Source organism: Corvus kubaryi, unplaced genomic scaffold (assembly GCF_017639235.1).
Source record: "Corvus kubaryi isolate FWS band 111438036 unplaced genomic scaffold, C.kubaryi_AGA036_p1.0 74, whole genome shotgun sequence".
NCBI classification, from domain to species: Eukaryota; Metazoa; Chordata; class Aves; order Passeriformes; family Corvidae; genus Corvus; species Corvus kubaryi.
This window is the reverse complement of record NW_024582061.1, coordinates 12293004-12319892: the sequence shown is the minus strand read 5'-3', so window position 1 is coordinate 12319892 and position 26889 is coordinate 12293004. Positions and strand designations below refer to the sequence as shown.

The following is a 26889-nucleotide window of genomic DNA, read 5'->3' as shown; positions in this document are numbered from 1 at the left end:
TGGTTAGTATCCTAAATATTTTCCCTGTAAATAAGCAATTGTTGGTACGCTGTTTAGATCACTGAACTGGGGAAGAAATGTTACATGGGTAAAATTAAGTAAAATTTGAAAAAGGGAAATATATTGACAGACTGAAATAATCTGGGCTTGGCAACAATAAGTGATGGAAAAGTGTAATGGGGAAATTAAGTACTTCAATAAGGGGCAAAGTCCATTGCATGGTTGAGAGAGCAAAACCCATATTGTGGGAAAGAAAAAGGTGCAAACTTTCACACAGCATTCATTATGAGAGGCAAGAGCAAACAGAAGGAAGTTATTTGGAGAAAAGAATCAAGAGGCACAGCCAAACCTCTTTCTCAGGAAGGGAAGAAAAATATAACTTGTGTTGAAAGGACTTGGGGAAGAGGTGTAAAAAGAGATACTTTAGGGAATGGTGGAAGTGAGGAGGGAAAAAAAGAATGCTCTCAGATATGATTAAAGAGGAGCTTGAGTGAAGAAAGAAGAACGACACTGATAAAACAGGGAAAACCTTGACATCTGGAAGAACAAGGAATAAGTAATCTATGATGTGGAAAGGGGTTTGATTCCTACGTGAAAGGAGCATTTTAGGAACTTAGAGGGTTTGCAAACTCTGCTACCTAGTGTTAAGAAGGCAAAAAGCTCTTACCACATTTCATGTATTCCAGCCATGAGGATAATATGGGAGGTGGCACAAAAGAGTGCTTGGATTCCAGAGAATTTTTTCAAGTACTCAAAAGCTGGACTCCCTAAACCAATTTTAACTGTAGTCAAGTCAGCCTCTTCACAGTGTTCCACCTACTTGATTTTTTAAACACGGCCCAGTAACAGTGAATTACTTCACTGTATGTGCGGGTAAGAAATGTTAGCAGCAATTCTGTCAGAGACAAATTGTGTGCTTTTTGTACTGCTCAAAACGTACAATTGAAAGGGACATCCTGAGATGTTCTTGTCTCTTGTTATCAAAGCAGCCATATTTTATAATCTTGCAGATAAAATGATGACTTTTGGTATTAAAATTCATTAAGTCTTTTCCTCCTCTCAACCTGCCAGAAGATTCTTTCAAACCTTCCTTTATAATCTGCCTAATTAGGGCTCTGGCTGATTCACATCTCTGTGCTTTTGAGTCAGCATGGAGCACTTTCTTTGATTCTTGCTTTTATCAGCTCATTCACCTCATTTAAGTTGTGGGTCATCCTAAAGCTCCTCCTGCAACTTCTTGTACCATTTTCATTCTGCTTATGAGCTGGACCAGCCAGAACCTCCAAGTGGTTTGCCTTACAAGCTACTGTCTGTAACCTGATGCTGAGTAACTCTTGGAGTGCTCTTGTTTGGCCATTCTTACTGTCTGCTCTTTCTTTGCCTCTGCTTCAGAAAAATCCCTAAGTAGAAGTACAGGCAGGTCATTTGAAGTGTGTGTAATTTTCCATTCTGAAGGACTCTGTGACCACCTCAATTGCGCTGTGAGCGTGTATGAAAGGTGATAATCTCATTTATAAAGTACAGCCAGATGCAGCTTTAAAATTTGGAGTCAGTAGTGTTTCATAGCATAGGTGTTTTCTTTTCCTGTGTAGCACTTTGAAAATGATTGTTCTAGTGAGCTACTGAATGACTCCAGCTTCTTTTTAGAGTAATTATATAGCCAGGATTGTTTCTCAGCTTTATTATGCTGTTTGACGTAGGGGAAGATTCTTCTTTTAACAAATGTAGATCAATATTTTGATTTCTATAGCATTACTGTACACCTTTTCTTAATCTGTGATGTTTAAATTGGCAAAAATATCTCCCACTCCCATGTTTAATATATTAACTTCACTGGGATTTTTAGAATGTTGATGAGAAACTGGTGAGCAGCAAATTAATTTCACTTCCTATTACAATTTGCAAACAAAATTATACTTTTCTCATACAAAGATTAGAACAACATGAGGATTAAGGCTTCACAAATGCAGTATAGTTTGCAGAATCAGGATTCAAAATAAGACCTATCATCTTTTTAATCTATTTGCTATTTCACTTCAGCTGTGAGCATCACAAAAAGCTCTCTTAAGTGCAAGAATAGCTCAGAATAGACGTCAGGAAACAGTAATACACGTACTCTGTGAAATGAAGCGTTTGAAATTCCTTATTATTATTGTAATGGTAAAATTGCTACTGCAAATGAGATAGTCTCTTTAGAGGTGCAGAAAATGGCAACAGAATACGGTAATTGAATTATACTCTTCTTTGAAAAAAGTAAGGTAATGCTCACAAATAGTACCAAAACGACTGGAAGTGCTGTGAAGTCTCTTAGCAGGATTTTTCTTTTATTTCTGGCTAGATTTTTCGTGATACCATACATTGTTTTAATTGTGTTCTCTAATCCCTTCCTAATCATGTCAGTCTGTTGCTCAGTAATCCTTTGGATTATCATTTTTCTATATGTATTTGAAGTCAAAAGATCAGTTTTTTGTATCAGTAAAGAACTAGGAAAGCGGTGTGTTTTGTCATTAAAGCCTCATTCTGATAGTCCTAAAGGAAAGGCTTTCTGTTAAATTAAACAAAAATTTGATCATCATGCAAGCTGTGCATGAATAGCCTGGGGAATCCAATATTAGCAAGACATGAATAATACACAATTAAAGCTAAGAACCTGTAGTTTACTAAATATACAAGACTGCCATATTCTGGGTGGGTACCCAAGAGCAGGAGTCATTCAGCATTGGCAGGGCTGGATGGGTTTTACCTTCTCTGCAGCTAAAAAATTATTTTGTTTTCAAGTCCTGCTAGTTGTTTATTTAATATGCAGGCTAGTTCATCATATCGTCTGTTTATGCTTTTATTTCTCAGTCCAAACTATACTTGAAATATGCTTCTTGCTTTACTTAGCATTCTTCAACTTGCTCTTTTGGGAGATTGTTTCCTCTTCAAGAGTTGCTTGAAGTATTGAGAGGTCAAGGAAGTGCTTTCCTTGAATAATTCTAAATCTGCTTTTTGCAAGTGAAATCCCAAATGAATTATATGGTAGACATCTACTGACTTCTGAACAGATCCTCAAGACTTAATAATGCTAAGTTCTCAGATTTGCATTCTAAGTTTTACTATGAATAGGATCTTTAAAAACATTTTGTCTGTTTGCTAACATTTTTCTGTCATCTCCTGGTTCAGATTAATGAAATTATTGCCATGTCCCATGTACAGTAGAATAGTATTTTAATAAATCTGACATTCTAAATGGTATTTCAAAAGTTACGAGCAACAATACTTGTTTTGTCCTTGAGAAGCAATCATCTGTTACTTTCCTATGAATCCTCATACTATGGTTAACTTTAGATCATCCAAAGCCCTTTCCCCCTCTTGTTGTTTCTGTTTTCTCAGTGCTGGCACAATTAATTCTTTTACTACGTTATAGTATCCAGGGTTCTGGAGAAATATTCGAACATCCTTCATGTCAATTGTTTTGAAGACTGAACCAATTTTTACTCATTATATAGAAAACCGTAGACATGTCTGATTGGTTCTAGGGAGACGAAGGGTAGCTTTCACTTAAAATAGATTAAAATCCCTGAAGTTTGGAGGATTTCCAGAATCAAAGTGAACTTGCTAAGCTTGACCACATTTAGGTATCTGGGATCAGCTCAGGTACCAATTTGTGGACAAAAGTTTGAATGATTTGGAGACAAAAGCAAGCTCTGTATTTGTCTGATACATGAAGATTGGCTGATCAGCTCTCTCTTTCATTCATTTCATCTTAAAGCTTTGCTATGGCCATTGTGGCTTCTTTAGACCCAACCCACTAAGGCCACTAAGTACTATTGTAGTGTGAAGTCTACCACATATGTATGGGGACTGTAACAGCAGACAGCAAGGCCTTTGAAAAAAAGAAACCTTTAAAAAACCTGTGTGTCATTTGTGAAAAATGAAAGATCTAAGATGCTGTGAATTCAGATCTAAAAAGACATACGCATTCCCAGGTTTCATTTCCAGCTGGCCTTTGCTCTATTCCCACATCAGAAACCTGCTTCATTTCTTTTTTTCAAAGACTTTTTGGAAGCACTGTAAGGTTACTGAGCCAAAGAGCAGGAAATGCAGCTCTGTTAGACCCCACGTCTGGTTACGTGCCCTGTACAGGAGACTGACATGAGCTGTGACAGCATTCACCCCTCAGGGAGACCTCAATCCCCTGCTTTGAGTCTGACTGTAGAGCCTTGGCATTAGGCAGACTGTGGCCTCACACTGGGTTGTCACAGGGCTCTGAGTTGACACCAAGTCCAGCAGTTCAAAGGAAGTGCAGTTCTGCTGTTTGCCACAAAAATTGCATTTTAAACATTTAGTAAAACCTGTAAATATTTTGAAGTCCTTCTGACTTGAGATTATTGCATTACAAAAATGTTTAATAGATACAGAGGTTGCACTTAAAGCACTGATTAGTGCACACATACCTCTGGAATTTGTATGGCTTTTAGACTGGCACTAAGAGAAACAAACATTTTTAGCACTCATTACAAGAAGGAGAAAAATGCCCTATTACCACAGGAACCCTCTCACAAAATGAATGCTCACCTTTCTGGTTGTTGATTCTCATTCAGCTCTAACAACATTGCATCCAGTTTTCTGGCATATTATGGAATGGAGGTGTTCAGCAGAAGCTCGTTTGTAGTTTTCTGTTTTTTTCTTTTCATGGTGAAGTCTGCTGCTAGATAAGGATATCTATTTGCAATCCATTTTGTCCTGTCCATGCTTATGTAGAAAGCTCCTGCCACACATAAGAGATTTTTTTTCCCCATTTCTTCTGCTTTTAGGTAGGTGTGGCTTACAGCTCTGTGGACTAGGCAAGACCCATGCACCTTCTGTATGCTCTGAGGGCAGCTGTCTCTCTGTTTGCAGGAAGCCTCAGAAAGCCACAGAATAATCTGGAACACCTTTTCCTTCAGGACCAGGAACAGGAGGGCTATTGCCACAGAAGTAGGAGCAAGCCTGTGTGCTTGCCTCAGGGCTACAGGGGGATGGCCATGGAGCAGAGCCAGCTTTGTATGACACTGACACCAATTTAACTCCTCTTGTGAAATGGGAGAGTTGGCCTGGAATCCTTAGTCAACAACCCATGGCAAATTTAACTTCAAAACGTTTTTATGAAGACAGTTGAGGCCAAAAAATGCGAGGAGCTGTGTTTGCTCTGTATGGCAGAGTGATGGTCACTGGATGGAAATGAATGACTGTGAGTGACAGGGGATAGGATGCCCAGGTTCAGGATGCCTCTCCACTATGACAGCCTCTGAAAAGGGGGGAAGTATCTTGCAATGCAGCACAGGGCTGCGTTCAGTTCACATCTATCATGAGGTAGATCCAGACTGCATTAGCAAGATCTCTGATGGAAAAGGAAACCATTAGTTATCACCATCACCTCTTCAGCTAATTATCCTGAGGCTTTTTGTTTAATCAAAGGAAAAATGTGAGCATGTTATTTCACTCACAAGCAGGAGCACACCTGGTTGAGTACACCTACTGAAATGTCCTGCTGGAGGGAAAGGCAAAGTATCTGTCTCCAACTGGAAATCTCTGCACAACTCAAAAGCTCACTGTGCATAGTAATTTGATAATAATGGAGGAGTTAAGTGTAACACCTATCACAGGAACTGTGACAACACACATGAGAAAAAGGCTAACTGCAGCCTTATCCTGGTCTAAAGTATAGAGGGCACCTATATATTTCCCAAGTGAAAATTCCATCCTCTTTAAATGAGTCTTCTGCTGCTCAAAACCAAGCACAAATTGACTTAAACCTGAAGCCAGTTAATTATTTCAGAAGTGTTCACCCGAATGCTTTCCATATGACTTCTTCACATCATGAAAAGTAAGACAGATGCTGCAAACTAAGTTTGTAACTCCTTGCTTAGGAGCCTATGTGCTCTGCTCTGGCTGCATTTCCCAGCATGGAATACCATTTTATATGTGAGCATTTATAGATTTTAATCAGCTTCCAGTATCCCTTGTAAAGATTTGCTGGGTAACGTGAAACACACTACAATGAGCAAAGCAAGATTGTTCACCCCACCGTGTTCTCAAACATTTCCTCTAATTTATTTTTCAGTGTCTCACAAGGAGACTCCCCAAACCGAGACCTTCCATCTTAAATTTCCTCCCATCTTGCAATCCTTTTCCACAGTATAAAGACTTAATTTCTCACCTGAATTGCACTCAGCTGTGCCTCCTTCTAATCTTTGCACCATTAACTTCAAGAGCTTTTCTCACTAAAAAATTGTGGGTTTAATTTTTGAGTTTTTTCTAAGGGAAAAAGGGAGGCTTTAAAAGCATCTGCTTTGGGAATGATACATACAGCATGTAAAATCATATTGCACACAGAGCAGGAACATTTCTATGATAAACTAGAAAAGCACATTGCAAAATTAATTCAAACTAGTGAAGTTGTTATGTCCTTCCATATAATTGAAGGCAAGTTTCTTAATAAAGCACGAATAGCTGTAATTCCTCAAAGGAATATATTTTGTTTTTCTTGAATGGGGACATCAGCATTTACCTGGACACCTCTGCAAACAGTGCTTGCCTCTCCATGGTGTGGCTGCTTGCTCTGATTTGACTTTTCTTTCTAAATTAATTTCTTTGAAGTTTAAAAAAACAGTAAAAAATGCAGTGATTGATTTCATTCATAGAGCAATCACTTTTTAAAAACCCCTCCACTTTAGACATAAAACTAAATCAGTTTTAGCTAGAATAGTTATCTGCTAAAGGAAGTCTGAATAAATTGAGCCTAAGAAAGGCTTAGGTAAAGGTTAAACCCTGACTTTGCACAAGCTTTTATGGGAAATTATAACTGCTGTGGGTTGCAGATTTTGACTTGGTGTAGGGCTGCAAATACCTGCTGATAGCACAGAGACCTCTTGCTGCTAAAAAGTCATGAATTGTCACAGTAAAATTCTAGATTTTAGAATAAGCCAAAGCTTAATAGCTGAGCTGTTATTATTCAGCTGTATGTTACCCTGACAGCTTTACGTATTAATGAAAAAAACAGAAACCAGGGCATAAACTTTGCATTGATTTTTTTCTCTGACTGAGGAAAACAGCTTTGCTGGTTGGTTGTTTTTTAATTAAAAACTCTGATTGAAATGAGATTTTCAAACCCACATAATTTTACTGTTAGTGCTATGTCTCATTTTCCAACATGATCTGTCCATTTGTTGCACAGTGACAGGATGTTTGCTCCTGAACACCTAAAGGAATGTTAGCTCAGGTTGCTTTTACTCAAAAAAATAGGGACAGTCAAAGCCAGTAATGTTATTAAAATATTGGCAAAATATATTGTAAACAATTTATAAATGAATGATAATATTTTCCATATTTTTTCCACTGTGAATAAGCCACTACTGTTGTTCCTAAATGCCTCTCACTAAGCCAGCAGAAGGTTTGCATCAACAGTGAGTTGAATCTCAGAGTCCAGAGGCTCGAGCACACCAGTAGAGTGACATTTCAAGTAACAGGAGAAAAAGCTGGTTTCTTGTCCTGCCAATAGGGAAGATGAAGTTGATTTTTCTCTGTTAACATAGATTTCCTTTTAAAACTGATTAGCAGGCAATCTGGGGAGGTGGCATTTGGATACGTTGTCTTTTAGCACGCTGAGGAATAAAACCAGACTCTAATATTTCAACATGTTCAATCTTTGGCAAAGTTGAAAGTGCAACTGGAAAAGCAAGATATTTTTGTGTGGCATCAGGAGTCTTGTACGTGATGATGTGCAACACAGTGAATGAGAAAGGCATGGTGCTGCTGGTTGGCAAGCATATGCTCTGGTTTCTGCTCTGGTTTCTGCTCTGCTGCTGGCTGCACTTGCTTGACTTTTTACTCTTTTCCTTCCTATTCCCCATATTTTTAATTCTTTTGTAATTATGGTGGAATGGAATGAAATGTATTTCCATCCAAACAAAGGTTGGGAGGAGTCGGAGTTCGTGCCTGCACAGGGAGCTTTCTTCAAACTTTGCATCACCTCTGCTGGACTTAATCTCTTATTTGGGTCAGAGGACACCTCAGTTGTGCAGGATCCTGCCACTTTTTCACATCCCCCAGTGCTCCACATCCCTCTCCTCTGCACACAGCCCTGCTGCTGGCAGCTCTCCTGTCCTACAGCAGCTGCCTGAGGCTGGTATCACAGGGCAGCTGCTGGGTACCAACAGGAAGGGATTTTGTAAATTTGCAATTATTTAATGGAAAAATCGAGCCTTGCCAAAAGGACAAATCCTCAAGCTTTCTTCCAATGGTGCAAATCCAATTTTGTCAGTCTCTGTGGCAGTATCAGACACTGGGCTTTCTTTCCACTTACAAGCAATGAAGGAAATCACCCTAAAGCTCTGCACCCAAGAGCTGTGCCGTTACCCCAAAAATGGAAGTTTCTGGGTTTGTGTGCATGTGATTTCAATTTTGTAAAGCCCCCCCCCCAGCTCCCTCCCTCCTTCCCTCCCTCCCTCCCTCCCTCTGTGGTTGAGTTCTGCAGCTGCTGGTTCCCCCTTGCCTGGGCTTGGTCCCCTGGCTGCCCTGCCAAGGCACCCCATCAAGGGATTTCTCCTGCTCCACAGGAGTAGATAATTTTGAGTCTTCAGTGTGTCCTGCCTACAATATACAATAAGGCAGGTGAGGAAGCAAAGCTGTGCAGACAAAAATCCCGCCCTGAAAGCATGAGCCATAAATAAAGCACACAGAGAGGAATTTTCTTTCTTCAATTTAATTGAATTTACTTAGAAAAATAATCAGGCTTGAATGGCTTTTTTAAGGAAAGATTCATGAGCAGTTCACACTTGTGTTGGCAATGTATAATTTATCTTTTTTCCTTTATTAACAGTATATTTAAGTATGAGGAGATACTTTTCTACAACAAGCCTTCTACTGCATACAAATAGGTTAAAAAAAAATCCAACCCCACATTGATGTTAAATTATTCGTACACATTGTATTGTGCATGCATGTAAGAAAATAACACTCTCTGTAACAAGAGTAATAGTAAGGACAGTCCCTTTTTGTACCTGAAAAGTGCAGCAGACTACAGTGAAACCCTAAAACATCTGGGATCAACTCACTTCTAAAAGCACTTCTGCTTGTGGATTATTTATTTCACTTGTCTTACACAGCGCATGGTTCAGGCAGTTTGCACATTTCTGTGATAATGGACGTGGTTTATGAAGAGGCTGAAGCATGGACTGAGCCATGGTTTGGGGGGACATCCCACCAGCCAGGAGTCACCACCATGTTCAGATGGGCCAAATCCAGCCTGCATTCCAGGTTAAGGTGCTTGGGGCCATTTGGGGGGAATGACCCCTCAGCTGTGGGTATCATGCCAAGTACGGAGCTGCCAGCACTGCTGGGCTCAGCGCTGGCCCTGCCAAATTACAGGGAGGCATCAGCTGCTCAGAGATGAGGATCACTGCTCCAGCAGCTTTGAGGGGGCTGGGGACAAAGGTGGGGAGCAGGAATTTCCCCACTGGGTCCTCTCTGTGCTCATCACTACTCGACATAATTCACACACACCCTTCTACGCCAGCAGCTTCCTGGGTGGCCCTTGCAGCTGCACAGGCATGTCTGTGTTTTACATTTTACTGTGGCTCACTGCTGCCTGTTTGTCTCCCAGGATCAGCTTGTGGCCACAGCAGACATGAAGCCGGGAGAGAGGCAGAACTCAGGAGCAGACCAGCCCCTCTTCTCCTCCAGCTGGGAAACCCAGTAAAGAGTTAGAGGGTAAAACCAACCTGGTTCCCTGGCTGCCCCGCACTGCAGGTGGTGGCTGCCAGCTCACTGAGATGAGCACGAACAACCCTGAACGTCTTCCTGTGTGGCTGCAGTGAAAAGAGAGATTTTTTTTTGGCTCAGTCAAAATAACACACTCAGTAGATCAAAAGAAATGGTTTTTCCTTAACTTTTGTCATCCTGCTCTGAGCTGGTGAGGGCTTGCTGCTCACTGCACAGGACACTACTAAATCCAGCATGTCAGCTGTTCATTTTAAACACAGATCTACAGCCCATTCACAGCACCTCAAAATAGATATAATGCTCTAAATAGCCAGGTTGTAGTAGTTTGGAATCAAGGTTTTTCAAAAGCAAGTGACTTTAAGTACCCACTGAAGTCCACATAAAAGCCTTCTCAGTGCTGAGCATCCATCTGCAGAGCTACCCTCCGTGGGGAGCCAGAATTTAGGTAATCGAACCCAAAGCTGTTCTAAAAATCCCAGCTGGAGCAATGGTCACCCCTCAGATCTCCTGTACACATTTTTCACCCAAAGCTTTTCTATCACAGCTACCATATAGAGGTTTTGTGTCTCCAAAGCTATGAAACTACAGAGAATATTTCAGAACGCATAAAAATGTGGGGATGATGCCAGAGAAAAGTACAAAAAAAAGGGGGAAGCACAACCTGTTTTTTTAAATATTTACTTTCTGAAGCAACTTTTGTCTTAAACAAAAAAAAAAAAAATCACATCACATTCTGTTGGATGGATTAACAGCTAACTGGAAAGGAAATTGGACCAAAATATGAGCACTGTGGGATGCAAGACCCAACTAGCACACAAATAGCTTGTAGGAAGTATTGTGGGGGGGGGAAAGGAGAACCTGCCTCAGACAGTTGTTTTTTTTAACAAGCATACAACCATTGAACTAGAACACAAGAAGGCCAGGGCACACTATGAGAGGCACTTGCAACAGCTCCACATACTCTCAATGAGTGCTTTAAAGTAAAACAACAACCAGCAATGGATCAGGAATTCAGAGGGGTCAGCCACAGCCAGCCAGCCCTTTGCCAGCCACTGGGCCAGTGCTCTGGGTTATGAAAACTGTGGCTGTTACAGAATGGATAAGAGATTTATTTGTATGGTATGATAGAAAAAATAACGACCTGAATCCTGCCTGAGTCCAAACCCAATTGTGAAAGGGCTTCAGTTGCTGTTTGTTATGTTAATTTGTTTTTCAATGAGATTTATTCAGCAACTTATTTTTATCAAATAAAATACAAACTGTTTTTCTTCTTTAATCACATCTGTGTCCTGGAAACTAATATAATTCAGTGGATATTACTGGCTACTGTACAATATGACATTTTTCAGGATCTGGGTCTGATACAGTTGAAACAGCTCTGCCTTCAGCTGAGTTTATTTAAATCATCAGTCATTTCTGAAAGGGTTTGTTTTGATCATAAGATTGACATGCAGGCAAGTTAAATGCCCCATTTTTAACCAGCTATCAACTTTAAAATGGATTTTGGATTTTCACAAGTGCCTCAGTTTAGCCTCTGCCTCCTCTTGCCCATCAGCTGCCTGCGAGCGCTGAAGTGCCTACAGAGCATTTCCCAGGCCATACACCTCACCTGCATCCACTGAAGCAAACATCTGGAGAAGCCTGAAATTCTGCTCCCACTAGCTGGCTAACAGATCCACACTGAAATCCCATTTTTCATTGTTTATCTGCTGTGTATAGATTAGTATTTGCTTACTCAAAACAATCTGCCATCCCAAAAAGCTGTTAAGCACAAAACAACTGCTACTGAGATATTCCCCTTAAGAAAAAAGGTCATGGTCTTACACTAGAGGTGACAGATTAATTTCTAACCCACTGGAACTTAGAAAAATCCCTGTCAATGGCATTTAGGCATCAACTAAAAAAGAAGGCTTCTTCTTCTCCCTAGGAAAAAGCCATGAAACCAGCATGTAGGAAGATGAGACCTTTTTAATTGCCTTGCATGCTTAGACGATCAACATGAAGATGACTTCCTGACTTTTCAAATGGCATGCCCAGATCGCTTATAGCAACGTACCATGACTGGTGTCTCTCGAGCCAGTTTTGGTTGCCCATCTTAAGATCAATTAGGAAGGCATGACTTGAAGAGGATGGAGGTCCCCACAGCCCCATCCTGGATATGAATTAAGTCAATGACAATTGCTTTGGGCATTCAAAAGTCTCTTACAGTCACTTTCTGAATGCTGATTCTTTTCTGATGGACCATCCTCAATTCATTTGGGCTGGGAGGCTTCAAAGTAAGAGACAAATGGGAATGGTCATATTCTCCATAAACTCATTAAGACTTATAAAAGGTTCATGGTTTCTCTTCCCTAAGGAATACATTCGCATTTCTTTCAGTCATGGGTTTTAGATATCATGAATCTACCCTAATCTGAGTTACTTTTCCTTTTCAGGCCTAGAAAGATAGATTTTGTACTAGTATTGAGTGCAACATCACTTTCTAAAGAACTTATTTTCACCACTCTTCTCAAAGCATGTGGCACCAAGAACCATTCCCGTATTTACCTGCGTCGATGGCTAATGGAAGAATATTATTACCCAGAACAAGCTGAATCAAGAAAAACACAAAACCAGACTCCTTTTGTCCACATGTTATCTTATCTCTGCTGCTGAAGTGAAACCTACCAAGAGACAATGTTTTAAATAAGTATAAATAACATTAATTAGAACTGGAGGAATGCAAGATCAATGAAATTCACCAGAACACAATTAACATTTGTTTAAACAGTGTAGCAGTATTATTCATTTCTACAGCTAGATCGTCACAATCCCGTTACCCTGCAAAGAGAGCTGTCCTTTCTTACAATTGATTTAAATAATTTTGACTGTGCTGCTCGCAGCATCATTCAAAAAAAGAAAATATTAATTTACAAAATAACCCATTCTCCATATTTATTATGACAAATAAAAATCTTAAATAAAACAGGCTTTCTCTCCCCTCTTTCCCCCCAACCCATCCCTCATTCCAATTTCAGGTAGCTTGGCACTGAGTAATTAAACATTAAAAAATCAAGTTTGTAGACTTCATACAGCTGCGTTTGGTGCAAGGAGCTGATGTTCTGGAAGAATTCTGTGGTCATTTCGTCAGTAGTTCTCGTAGACTTTGCATAGGTGGGGAATTTCAGGTAGTTGCCGACTCCCGCCAGCTGGAGAACGTAATTCGAATCCTCTTCAAGCGTTTCGTACTTTCCTATGAGGTCGTAGTGGATGTGGCAAGGGTGGCAGAGGGAGTATACAGTCTGCCAGTGCTCATTGAAGGGCTCTTCTCTTTGGGTGTGTGGGTCGATGAGATATGCCACAAACTCTTCAAATTTCACGTCATCACCTTTCCGCAGAGCTTCCTGGGTTGCGTTTTTCCTCTGGCGCCTCACGATCTTGGTGCCGTATCGCTTGTGGAAGGAAGTGTTGTACTTCTGGGTGAACTTGTTCCTGTAGGCTGACACCAGTCTTTCAAAAGGCTCACGAACAAAGAGGAACTTCATGTAGTTTTTCAAGCGGTGGTTGATCTCTGGGATGCTGTATTGGTTGAGGGTCTTCAGGTTTGAAGACACGTGGGCTTCATTGGCCGGGATTTCCATGGGATCGCTGTATTTGCCTCTTCCCGTCAAAACCATCATGACTCTCTTCCAGTTTGTGCAGGCCACTTTGGGAACATAGCAATAGATCATTTCATGATCTTCATCCACAACCAGGTGCTTGAGATCGTTGGGTGTCAGCACACGGCGCTTCCTGCTGGACACGCTGTTTGCTCGGCACGTGTCTGTCACTTGGTCTCGTCTGATCTGATGAAGAATTGCTGTGTTGGACAACTGCAAAGGAAGCACAGGCACCAGTAGGTCAAGGGCTGGGAAACTCCAACTGCCTCTTTTGCGTATTATACAAGTTCATAGAAAAGCAGATCTTCCCCTGCATGGAATAATTCATTATGTGGCTGAGTACAACTGTTACTATTCTAGAAGATAAACTCTTTTTGTCTCCAAACTTCTTGATACACACTGATTAAATGCTGTTCACACAGCATCCAGAGCTTTGCTTTGAAGACAGCACGAAGCAGCGCAGGTGCTCACACAGCATGGTGGCAAGTGTATTTACAGAACCCTCATCCTGAGATGTGGTCACTGCTTTGCTTAGGCCTGGAAAACAAATCTTGCCTCCACTCTGCAGTCCAATCCACAGCTACAGCAGTGCTAGACCTTTTGCTGCTGAGATGGGGTAGGAAGACACCAGAGCTGGAAAATTTGACAAAATGGAAACTGTGTGTGTTCTTCTTACTGGTGTCTTTTACGTTAGAAAATTTAATAGTCATGTTTCTTAGCTATGACCTTGAATATGGCTTATATGGCTATGACCAGAATAAATGAAGCCCATGGATATTCCTGATATTCTCCAAGAGGAAAATTCATTCAGATATGATAACCATGCCAGTGCAGGGCTCCTGTGTTTGTTATTCAGGGTGGTTTTGCTGTGCAGCCCCTATCCTCACTGCTACAAATACCTTATTACATATTGAGAATACACTGCATCAAAGCAACAGTGGGAAGATTTTAGTCATGTTATTTACATTTATTTAACACCATTTACCTGTGAATTTCAAAGAGCCTTATGCTCAATAATTAATTTAGCCTCAAAGACAAGAATTAAGGCAAGTATTGACCTTCCTATTTGATAGGCAAGGAGGTCTGAGATTCCTTCTTGTATGCTGAGTCTTTCAGAAGTATTTATCTAGTACCTTCTTGTTAAATTAACATGAATCACAGGACACTGAAAAGAAGTATTTGAGGCAATGTAGACTTTATACACCTGCTATGTGTGTTCCTTTGGTTATAGGGGTCTTCCTGCCTGCCAGTATACCAGACAAAACCAGTATATGCCAGGCAAAATCCTTTGTCCTTGGCAAATGGTTTTGCATCATCTCGGGAATTCATACTGAACCTCCAGTTCCTGCAATCATGGGTTTAAATCTCTGCTTTCAATAGCAGTACTTAGCCATGATTCGTCTTTTAAAAACCCAACAAAACTCAAAGAAAAGGATCCAAATAAACTTTAGAGTCAAAACCCAAATGAAACTCCAAGATGGGACCAAGCCACTCGCAGGATTTCTCAGCTTTGGAGAGAAAGGAAATAGAAATTGCATTGTTGCAGATGAGCCCTAAGAGCCCAAGTTTCACCCACCCAAGGGACAGCAAAAGCTTTTGCAGCACGTAACTCTCCCTCTGTCTGGGCTGTGGTGGGCTGCAGAGAAATGTTTTCAGGGGATAAGCGACACCAAGGGGCTGGTGCAGCTCCGTTTTGGGCAGGAAGACTTTTCCTTCAAGAGAGTGTATATGTGCCAAGCCTGGGACCTCTGTGTTTTGCACAGTGCCACCCACCACTTCTCCTCTGAATTCCCTGATACTTTCCTCATCTCTTTTGCCCCTCTGTTCAGTAAAATGCAGGCTAGTGGTTAAAATGTGCAGTAGTCCAGTGCAGCTCTTTTAGACAGCTTGTCTTGTCTTTTGTGTGTGGGTGGTATCCCCCTGGATAACTCCCAGGTGCACTTCAAGGGCAGTTTTATGTTATAGTCAGAGATGAGAAGCCAGATGAGAAATGTGCTTCGTGCTTTCTAGGAAAACTGACTGGTGGGGAGTTTCCAAATAAGATGTTAGAAAGCAGTTGTCAAGGCCCACACAGATTTTTCAAGGAAATTACTTTTTCTGTTAAAAAAAAATGAAAAGTCCCTATTTCCATTTATGATGTCCTCAGAGCAAAACAGAAGTCATAGTTCTCAACCAGCTCTATACTGGTTAGAGTTACCAGTGAATAATCTTCAAAGAACTAAACAAAACCCAATGCAAACACACAGACATACAAATTCTCCTTTGCAGCAGATAAAAAGCTGAAATCTCTCTCTTTCTGAAGATCTTCATCAAAAATCATATAGCACAGTGGTGCTGTTTGCCTCTGGTTTTAGAGTTAAAAAAAAGAGAAATGCCTGAATATATTGCTACATTATAATATGTTAATGCACTGTATTTGATTTTCTGGTGCTGTTCTTAGGATAAATACAGAATTAAGTGGATGAGAATCTATGGTCTGTATTAGATAGAAGGTCAGATTTGATAATCTAATGGTTACTTCAGACCTTAATCTGCAGATGAATCTTTGTAGAGCTGTGCTTTGCTCCTGATTTCATTCCTCCATCAATAGGCTAAGCACTTCTCCCCCATACATTAACATTAATGAGATTTTCAGACATTTAGAGTAAGGGGGAAAATGCAGCCTTAGTATTTGCAATTGCAAATGAGACTGTACTACATTAAATTCATTTAGAAGATTACACTTGTACATTTTCAAGTGGTACTTTCCTCTCGCTCTTTTTAACATGGAAAAAAATATGAAGAAATGGCATAAAAGTTTGGTGAGCTACATTTACTAAGTATACATTTACTAAGCAGCACCCCAGGGTGAGCTGTGCATGTGCTCTGGCTTGCCTGGGGGTACACAGAACACGTATTAAATAGCAATGCAAGAGTAAAAGGGGATTGTCTTGTTCCCATCAAACACAACACCATCTGGTATGGCTGATGGATGAAGGGCCATGTAGGAAATAGAAAGCTCAACTTCCTTTTTATTTTGTCCTACTGACTTCAGTTTACTAACAAAAAAAAAAAAAAAAAAGAAAAATGGCCAATTTTGTGACTGTCTTAGAACAATGCCAACTGTGTCAAAGCCCATTTCTACTGCAGCTGACTAACACACCTGATGCACCTGGTGTGTTAGAGCTGACCTACCTGCTTCCCCCAGAGACACAAAGAGTCCTGCTGGCTCTCCTCAAGGTTTGATGGGAACAGCCCTCTCGCTGAAGGAGTGGCTGATAGGAAGGCCACATTCACCCTGCTCTAGTGAAAGGTCAGGTAAGGCACCTTTAATGGAATCCTGAAAGAACCACCAAACTCTCCTTTGCACAGAGGACATGCTCTGTGGCCCCTAGAGTCTACAGCACCATGGAAGGTAATCATAACAGCATTTTCAATTTAGTATTTTGAAACTATGCATTAGCAGTGAGTTAGCTGATGATAATATGGTTCCTTTTCATTCTAAGTTACAGGCAAGGCTTTTAAGCCACATAATTTCAGTCCTGAAGCTGGTGAGGGGAACTGGGGAAGCAGAAAGTTTAAATGAGACTGGAAGTACATTTGTTTAAACTAGAGGTCCACTTGGCCAGAGTAAAAATGCAAATGTGCTCACAGCTAATGAGGAAAATAGACCCCACAAATTTAAGCAGCCAGAGAGAAGATCCAAGGGATAGAAATCTTTAAACTCATGGATGGTGAAGGGCAAGACTAACAGTTAGGGTCATGGACTGTCCTCCTCCAAAGCTGTTACAGATGTGGCTACAGCAGAGTTGTGAGTGTGCAGCTGCTGCCTGGACACTGATGGCTGTGTCTGTGGTCATTACCAGAGGTCCCTGCTGCTCCCTCAGTTCTAGAAACCACAATAAGTAATGGTGTAAATCCGCTTTGGGAGAGGACTCTTTTAAGCCTGTGTGCAGATTTTAAGCACTGAGAGCAGTGTGGGGATGGTGATAAAGCCAATGCTCAGGTCTGTCCTCTGACTGTTCGACTTGGACTTCATCAGGGCATTAAAGGTTTTGGGAAGACATCTGATAAAAGCAGCTGTTCTTCCCTGACAGGACTGACACCACAGATGCACTTAATCATGTTTTTGTTTTCCTACAGAAGTTGTAAAGGGGAACAGAGAAAAAGAGCATGTCAAGATCAAAGCTGTCCTTCCTTTTCTGATGCAGCAACCAAGTTGAACAGTGAAGTGACATGAGCAGCGGGAGACTTCCAAGCTCAGTGGCATTAAAAGAAGGAAAAGAAAAAAGTAGTCTGGGGACACTCTGATCCCAGAAGCTTCTCATCTCCATCAGTCCCAAAGTAACAGCAAGGGAGGCAAGTCCAGCACACTCCGCTCATGTGGATTCTTCTGTTCAGCGGAAGGTGGGGGTGTGTGTGCAGGGCGGGGCAGGAGGGCTTTTTGTGGAGAGCACTAGAGAACATACTGACCAGAAATGCATATGCTGACCAACTGGCAGTCATCAACTCATTACAGGCAAAGGTTATTCAAGGTAAACCAGAGTAATGAGATGGGAGGTATTTCCTTCTGGTTACTTAGGCACAGCAGGATAAAGTAATCTTTGAAGACCTTTCCAAGCTTGATGGCCAAGCAGCAAGTACAGATTTAAACACAAGGAATTTTTAATTATTTTTTTTCCTGAATACAGTAGTATGCTGAAAACTAGGTACAGAGATCAATTCAATTCACAGGTACCTGCACTGAAAGCAGTTTTTTAACAAAAGGATGGAAATACTGAAGTGTCACTCAAAAAGCCCATTAATTAAATTCTGCCTCACTATAGAAAATTATCATGGAAAGAAGTAGCCACCACATTTACCAGGCAGGGTTTTGTTTATTTCTCTTGCACTGCCTGCAGCTAGTTCTATATTACTGCAACCAGGCTCACAACCAGCCTCTGCTGGGACTGCTCACATGACATTTGATCATGGCAGACTGAAGGCTAAAATTATCCAAATCAGTTTAGAGTGGAATAATGAAGATGAATATTGTGAACGGGGTTTGCAGTCCCTTTCCTTGCTAAATTGGTTTTTCTCTTCAATTTTGCATTAACAAAGACTTTGCATCTGCCTTTAATTCTTCAGTTACCTTTGTGTTTGGAGGTTTGGTTTGTGTCCTATGCTAGAACTGTGCAAGTTGCTGCAGAGTTCCCCTCATCTGTGGTCCATCGACTAAAAACCAGCTAACACCCAGCTGTCTCTATCCAGCACTGTTAAAATCAGAGCTCATCTCCACCGAATTCTTCTTAATAGTATTTGTTCAGAAGGGGTGTGTGCAGCAGCCTCAGAATCCACAGAAAGAAAGGTCTTAAAGTGAGAAGTGTCAGACAGACTAACTATAGGTGGCACTAATGGTCCTGGTTTTGTGACATCGAGAGAGCCTTTCAGTTGTCTGAAATCTCAATTATCAGCTCTCCTTCCCCCAGCCCCCCAGTTACACCATGAGTCCTAGGAGGTGTTTGTTACTCAATATACAAAATGTTTTTCAGTGTTCCTTTTGTTTTCCCAGATGCTAAAAGGGTGGGGGTTTTTTGAGCATGAGGTTACATGCAAGCATGTTTCCAATCCTGTTTTCACATGAAAGGTGTGAATAAGATTCTTGCAACCTTGATGGAGAGCCTTGAAGTTACAAGCATGGTTTAGACTATTTTAAGACTTGGCTTTTACAATTTGCACCCATAACTACCCTGCTTAGTGTATATATGTGCTATACACCAAGTTCTAGATTGTATTTTTAAAAATGTTCAGCACTAGACAATAATGGGGAACTAGCAATTTTTCATACTTGACAGTCCAAGCATTTCTCAAATCATCACAAATAATTATTACTCTGTGCAGATTTCTACAGATGACAGTCAGATAATTGTAGCTATGTGAATCAAAACACTGTATCTAAAAGAACAATCGCGTTTTCAATAAAGGCGTTTTATTCAACTGACCTGAACTGCAACAATTTTTAAAAAAGCAATAGCTTTGCAGCTTTTCAGACTTTGATTTATTTCACATTTCATAGCATATTATTTTTGACTTAATTTTTTCAAAAACTTCAAGCACTCAAATGAGAAGCACACCAAAACTCAATTAATATTTGTCGAGAGAAAGTACATTGTGTGTACTGGAGATGGAAATGCTTTACATCTTCCCTGACAACTTGTGGACAGACAAACTGGAATATGAATTTGCTATGAAAATGTCTCTACAGAGTGGCTGGATAATAGAAGATACAGCTAATATTAACTTAGGAGCATTTTTACTAAGTGAGAACATTTTAGAAGCAAGTTATATCCTCTGAAGGAAACTCTTGAAATATTACAAAGCTGTCCTCTTTTCTCCATTTCATACATTGAACTTATTGCCCTATAGAGAAGATTAGGCTAAATATTCATTTTTTCCCATTTCTTGGTATTTCAAACCAAGATAACCAGACAATTTTCAGTCCCCATTGCAGAGAATGCACCAGGGCTATGAAAAGAAGAATCAAAGCTCTCGAGAGTAAAATGGTGATACACAGTAGCTGCCAACGCTCTATTGCCAAACATCCTGAATTGCTTCATACATTCCCTCCTTCTTCCTGTGCCTATCCCCAACTTTCTCTGTGTGTGTCTGTGCACTCAGAGAAGGGTACAGCAGAGAAGGGTGAGATAACTCAGCAGTTGCATTACTGTAGGGACTACACTGATTTGATTAATGACACCCCTCAAACCTGCATTGACTTTGGCACTCACTCTTCTTTATCCAGGTACTAGACAAGTACTAGTTGGGTGCTGGAAAAAAACAACACTGGACCAGTCAAAATCTAGCAACAGACACAAATGCAGCCACAGATGCTGATACTTTCCTGGGAAAAATTCACAACTAGCTCAGTAGGTACTGACCTTTTCATCTTGGAGAGAAAGTAAAATACCACAGAGAGGCTAAATGATGCAAAATCTTGAAAAATCAGAGACTGACACCAAATGACACCAGCTGTACATAAAAACCAGCTTTTTAATCAGGCTAAAACAAGACATATTGTTACACAACAAGATACGGATCCAGGAAGAAAAGAGCCAGCTCCCTTTCAATGCCACCTTCTCCTGTATAATCCCAAAAATCTTTGGAAGCCTGTCCATTCTCATTCTCCATGCTAGGAACTATTTGTATCAGGACTCATACCACACACAGGGTTTGGGGATAATAGGATAAATGTAAGCATCTTATAAAGTAAAGTGTCTCCTCGGAACAAGGAGAGGGAAAAGTTGGAAGTCCCCAGGAAGATCAAGCAGAAAGACCTATGGCCTGGGCACATTGAGGGTGAAGGATGTGCTGCTATGCATGTTGCTGTTCTGAAGCTCTGAGGGAATATTACAAACACAGGGCAGGCAAAACTGAAGTGACTGAGTTTAAGTGCAATACATGCAAGAGGTAAGAAACCTTCAGGAAGGCTGGAGAAGCCTTGAGCTGGGAACGCTTAAAGCAAGCAATCTTCATGTTGGTGGGTTTATTGGGATTTAATTTATAGAAGATGAGTGTCAAGCTTCATGTTGCGTGTACACTTTGCACTGTCTTTCCAGCAGCCAAAGAAAGGAAGAAGGAGAAGGGGAACAGATGGTCAATCCTTTTTTTTTTTTCTCTCTCACAGCAAGAAGAAATGGATGAAACCCCAGGCTGGGACCTCAGCAGCCATGGTGGGGTGAGGGTGATGGAGCTGTGCTGCCTTCCCACGGCAGAGGCTCTGTGCTGGGACCCAACCTCTCTGCGCTGCTGCCACAGGCACCTGCTGCCGCTCTGACATGAAAGGACAGCATGTGATGAATCTCTTTGCTCCTGGCTCGTTCTTTAAGTGCAGTGATAAATCACTGTTTGCATTAAAAAGCTGAAAGGCCTGGCTATCGTATGAATTTAATTTTAAAAGGAAAACTCTCTGTCCTTTCCCCTCTGACACACACACATGGACAGACGTGTGCATGTCTGATGGCTGGGGCTGAGCTCGTGCTCTCTGCCTGTGCATGGAACCTGTAACATGCAGGGACACAACCACTGTCCTTCTAACCCTCCTTTCCCAAGGATACACTACTGTTGCCCACAGGTGCTTGGCAAAGAGCCAGGCTTGCAGAACCGTCTCCAAGTCACCAGGGACTGCAGACAGGGTCAAAGAGGCTTCCACTTTTTATCTCACAACTGCCAGGTTACAGTCGAGGCATAGATGAAACATAAACTGGGGACAACCCAAACTTGGGGACAAGCACATGGCTTGGGAAGCTTGAAGCCAAGCAAGTGACCTGTAGCTGCTGCACTCTGCTATGACATCTTTACTGTGGGAGCTGTAGATATGATTTTCAAGGAAAGGCTTGAGAATTGGTTAGGAAAAGGCATACCATGGACATCTGCAAATGATGCACTAGGAGGAGCACTGGGCTGGGGATGCACGGAGTCAGCCAGGGTGGAGATGGGAGTAGCCCTTAAAAAACAGAGTAAGAAACTACATTTAAGCATAGCTGGCATCTAGGAGACAATGGAAAAACTGACATTTGTTTCTCTGTTGCAAGGCGTTGTGGTTGCAGGGGTGAGATAAACTGGGTGGAGTGGGGAAACAGGATAGATTCGTAAATACAAAAATACAGAAGAAATTCCACAAGGAAGAAAAGGAATAATTTGGACCCAGTCTGGTTAGGACAAGTAGTAATAGAGCTAAACAAGAGAGACTCAGATACAGGATAAATCCAAAGAGAAAGGTAAGATATGGGTGTGCTGAAACAGAATGAGGAATGTCCAGCTTTGGGAACATCCACCTGCCCAAGAAGGGAGAGGGACTCAAATAATCCCACCACACAGGCAGGTGTTGTCTTGCAGGTCCTTCAAGCTTTGCAGACCTGGGATGGTGGCTTCTGTAAGCTAAGCTTGCTGTCACAAGCCTTGGTATTTCACACGCTCCAGGAGCAAGGCTTTCAGCAAACACTGCCATAGAGGCAGGGGCCGGTTGGTGCTGTGAATGAAACCTCCCTGAGGAAAAGGCAACACTGTCAAACTCCAGGGTGGGCAGAGACCAGCCAGGAGCTCCAGACAGAAACCGTGTGAAACCCTGCACAGGACGTGGGGAGGTGATGCAGCAGGTCTGAATGCCTGGAGTTGCCTGGGACACATGTGCCCTGCTCCCCCCAGCAGCTCTGACCTGGAAGCCAACGTTTATGGATTTCTCAGTAACACAAATCCTCCTCCTGTACCTCTGGGTTGCAGCTTAGGTGTCACACAGTCGAGTAGAAATACTTATTTCCTTCTCAGCAGGATATCTGCTATTTTAAGTGAATACAATTTACTCAGTCCCATGCTAAATCAGGGTAATATGTTTCCAATTTTTAACTCAGTGTGCAACACACCAATATTGCTCCAGAGCTTTTGAAACCCAAATAGGAGAAGCAGGAGAGAGTTGCTGCATAGCTGGTTTCCTTACATATAATTCATAGGCTTTAGCAACCCCCTCAAGGAGAAGGGAGCCCCGCAATTATGTGTTTAGTGTGTTGAGTCCCTGTTCCCTAACCTGAGCAGGCATTTGGTTGGAATGGGACACTGTGGGATGTCCCTTCCAGTATCTCTGAGCAGGTCAGGTGAACTTAGCTCCTGTGGGTCAGGGATGCAGGTTCAGGCCCCCACCAAGAAATGCCATGCTGTTATTTTTAAGGTAAGAGGCTGGAAGAAGGAGTGCTGATGCCTGCTAAGTATAACCCTGCTGTAAGCTCTGCCCTGTGAGCCTTGCTTCTGTCTAACTGGATGGTGCCAAGGTCCAGAGGAGAAAGGGAAGAGAGAGCTAATCTCAGCCTCCCAGCAGGCCAGCGTCAGAAACAAGAACAGATTTCATCTCCTGTCTCAATATGACTCTCTTTTCTTGTAATGGTCTAGATGAATTCATCCTGACACAGACTGGCAAAATACCTAAATCCTTTGGGTAATGATTTTCTTCTCCTTGACTAAACTATTACAATTTAACATTGAATTTATTTTACTTCCCCTTGGTAAGGTTATATTTTGCTCAGACTAAACATTGCTGTTCTAAGGTAACTTTTTCTGGCACGTTTGGCTGTGCTGCTCACTAATGCTCACAGAAGGTGACTAACCAGGGTTGCTCATTCTCCATGGCCTTAATTACAGTTAACCGGAAACTTTTCACCTTTCTGCTGCTCTACAAAAAGAATTAGATGACTTCCTGCTTGAAAAGACAAAAGGCCTCTTATACTAAAATGCTAGCATTCATTTTTAATCTTAATTACAACATGCTTCCCAGGAAACCTTCCTGCTGCAGAATGTAGCACAGAAATAAGATTCTGGGTTAACATGGAAAGCCTGTTTCATCAATAGCTTCCTAGGTCTGATTTATTCTTTATTGACATAAACACCAGTGACTCCAACCCCGAGGGATGCTCGGTCCCAAGCCAGCCAGCAGTAAGTAGTCCTTTAGCCCAACTATGATCCTGTCAGGATTGGGCCCAAAGAGGGACCAGGACAAAAGACAGAAGATGAACCATGACACAGGAGAGAAAATAACTTGCTTTTTCAATATTTTGTTTTTGTTAAAACCCCCTGCTGTTTCAGTCCTTGTGCACCAAAACAAACCCACTGCCAGTAGCCAACCACAAGTGATTCCACCACAGGCTTCTCTGGGAAGCAAAGAATGTATGCATAAGGCTGCTTTCCCTGTTGGCCACCGACACCTCTTCCCAGATGCCAGCTTGCTCCATCCACTGTGCCAGCTCCGCACAGACAACATCCAACATTCTGTGGATCCGACCACCAGGCCCTTGATGGAAACTTCCAGTCCTCTTGGATTCCTCTACGTCCTCAGCACAGCAAAAAAAGAGCAGAAAATACACCTAGGTAATCTCCTTTAAATCCTGACAAGCCTGGGGTGACTTGGTTGCATTTTCAAGCATCTGACTTGCTACATTAATTCTTCTTATGTCAGAGCATGAGGACAATGTTAAAAGTCCCTTTCGTCAGCCATTCAAGACAACTGGAAGGTACAAATATTAGCATGATGCCTCATTCATTTTTCCTCATCTCTACAGCTGTGTTTACTGTGATTTCTAAGGGTTCTCTGTCTCATCTAATAACAGATCCATTTAGGGACTGCATACTAAATGTTGCTTTGCAATAGAAGAACAGATTCTTAGTATCTCTTTAAATGGCAGCTCTTTTTTTCAAACTGTTACCTCAACTACAGCCTGAAAGAAATTGCACATCATCTTCTTTTCCCTTTTTTTTTTTAATGCTCATTCTTTTTTAAACTTCCCAAAGAAAATGAGCAGAAAAGGCCCCTCTGAGCTCAGGCTTTTGGGATCCTTCTCTGGCTGCAGCCAAGCACTGTCTCCTTGCTCTCTGCTCCTTTCACAGATGCTGAAGGCATGCCAGCCTCTCATCAGTTCCCTCTCTATCTGCTGAAAGGGCTGGCTCCCTCTTCCGTGCTCTTGCACCCTTCTCAGCCGCCTTATCCCACCTGCAGCTAGAGCATGCCAGCAAAGATCGGAAGAAAACAGAGCTCCAGGACTAAATTTCCAGCTAGCTCTTGCTCTGCATGCAGAGCCCCCTGAAGCAGCTCCCCGCTGTCCCTGAGCTAACATGCCTGCAGCACCGGGCAGGCACTCGTGGCCTTGGCAAGCCTGGAGGGCATGGAAAGATCGGGAAGATCTCCCTTCTCCCTGAGCAGCGAGGCAAGGCAGAGAGGTGCCAACCCGCAGCCCGAGGGACATGGCCTGACAGCCAGGAGTGAGTCGAGGCATTCAGCTGCAGGGCTCGGAGAGCCAGGAGTGTGTGCTCCATGGCAAAGCGCCCGTGTGCTCCATGGAAACGTGCCCACTACTGTGCCATGGGGAACAGGGTGGCTCTGTCCCGCACACAGGGCCGGCCTGTTCCACCTCCACGGGGCTCCTCGTGTGGCAGAGGGAGCGCTTGGCCTGGAGCTGCTCACAGGGGCAGCTTCCCCTCAGCTCAGGCAGAACACAGAGCCTGGCAGTTTACACTCACTGTGCTGCTTGTTGTTACTGCAGCCTTGGGAATGTGCTTATGGGGGAGCTGATTGCTTGGCCAGCAACAGCCCAGCTACCACTGACTTCTGCTTGCCCACCCTTACCAGGCTGTTACAGTTCCCAGGACTTTTGCTTTCATAAGCTGCTTATTTTCTCTTTGATTAAGAAATAATGCCAATAAGCTGGGCAGGAAAGCATACATCTCTCTTTATACATACATATGGATACGTGTATATGCATCCCTACCCACATCCAAGCAGTAAGCACCGAGATGGTACACACATTTATGTGGGTCACAGACCAGGGCTCATGCGTGCTCCCAGGCTGTACTGAAGCACTGAAACACATTCTCATGTGTAAGCAGGTGGGACTGAAAAAATTCAGTGGAGGGAAAACACACACTACTGCTGATCTTCCTTAGCAGGGTGATGTGAGAAGCATCCATGGAGCCCACTCAGTCAGTACCTGGAACTACTGCCACCTCCCTGATGATTTCAGTCAAGAGATGTCCGATGGCTCCTGAGAAGCACCGGCAGTTGATGATGTCCAGGCTTATTGAATAGAGGCTGTCCTTCTCCAGAGCTGCCAAGTGACATGGACTTAGGAGCAGGGAAAAGTGACAAATTCACACAATGCAGGAAGAGCTGATATTCCTGACAGAAGAAGTAAACCTAAATTACAGTTTCTTGCTAAGAGAGCTGTCATTTTAGACTGTCTCTGCAGGAGCTTCCACCCACTGGATCCATGAATGAAGAGTTAAAGGTTTCTCCTCCACTCCGCAGCATTGCCTGCTTCAGGACCTGTCTTCTCAAGGCAGGGAGAGCTGCCAAGTGCTCCGTGCCCTTCAGCTCATGGAGGTGCTTCCATGGCACAAATGCCTCCACAAACACGCTGATAATTAACAGTGGATTTTGCTCTTTGAACGTAGCCTTTTATGAGATATATCAGCATAGCTGACCTAGGGATTAACAATGACATCCAACTGCTTTCAACCCTCTTTGTTTTGCATTTCAAATATAAAACTGATTTTGTGAAAGTCTGCTTATCCTGTTGTTTCTAAATCCCTTCTGATGGTTGATCCTAGCTGGAGCAGGTCACTGCACGAAGGCCCATTTGTAAGGACCACGCTTAAACACTTTTGATCTGGTGTCTGCAACTCTGTGTCCATTCCTGCAATCCATCCCATGGGTATCTTCCAACTGATATGCATCCCAGCTAGCACGAGCAGGGAAGTCTCACAAAGCCTCTTTCCAACGTCTCCTACTGTTTCTAGAGACATTCGCTTCCTGCTTCATGACCTAACTTTATCTCTGACTTTGTTTGTTTAAAAATAAACTTTGTTCACAGGGGAAAGCAGTACATGGGAGCCACTGCTTCCAGGAACAAACTGTAATTTCACTCAATTTATTCTGCTTTCCCAGGCACTCTCATTCCAGCTCTCCACCGCCTCTCTTTATGCACCTGCAAGTCCAAGCCCACAACTTCAG

General features: G+C 42.3%; 2 protein-coding genes across 7 annotated transcripts in view; one reads left to right on the top strand and one right to left on the bottom strand.

Moving 5' to 3' along the window:
* SLC41A2 (solute carrier family 41 member 2) overlaps positions 1–17728 on the top strand; it is a 63460-nt gene extending 45732 nt beyond the window's left edge. For 4 of the 5 annotated variants that reach the window (XR_006020014.1, XR_006020013.1, XR_006020015.1 and 1 more), the window contains one exon: positions 17508–17728. Coding sequence is in view for 2 of the 5 variants with exons in the window: in XM_042050482.1 (XP_041906416.1) it covers positions 17508–17516 (9 nt within the window). In the remaining 3 variants the exon portion in view is untranslated. Of the gene's footprint in view, positions 1–172; positions 185–17507 lie in introns of those variants that run through there. The other variant, XM_042050483.1, reaches the window with a different exon arrangement.
* Positions 8713–26889, bottom strand: part of CHST11 (carbohydrate sulfotransferase 11) — a 181245-nt gene continuing 163068 nt past the window's right edge. For both annotated transcript variants that reach the window (XM_042050485.1, XM_042050486.1), the window contains one exon: positions 8713–13598. In XM_042050485.1, coding sequence (XP_041906419.1) covers positions 12750–13598 — 849 coding nt within the window. In that variant the 3' untranslated portion in view covers positions 8713–12749. The remainder of the gene's footprint in view (positions 13599–26889) is intronic.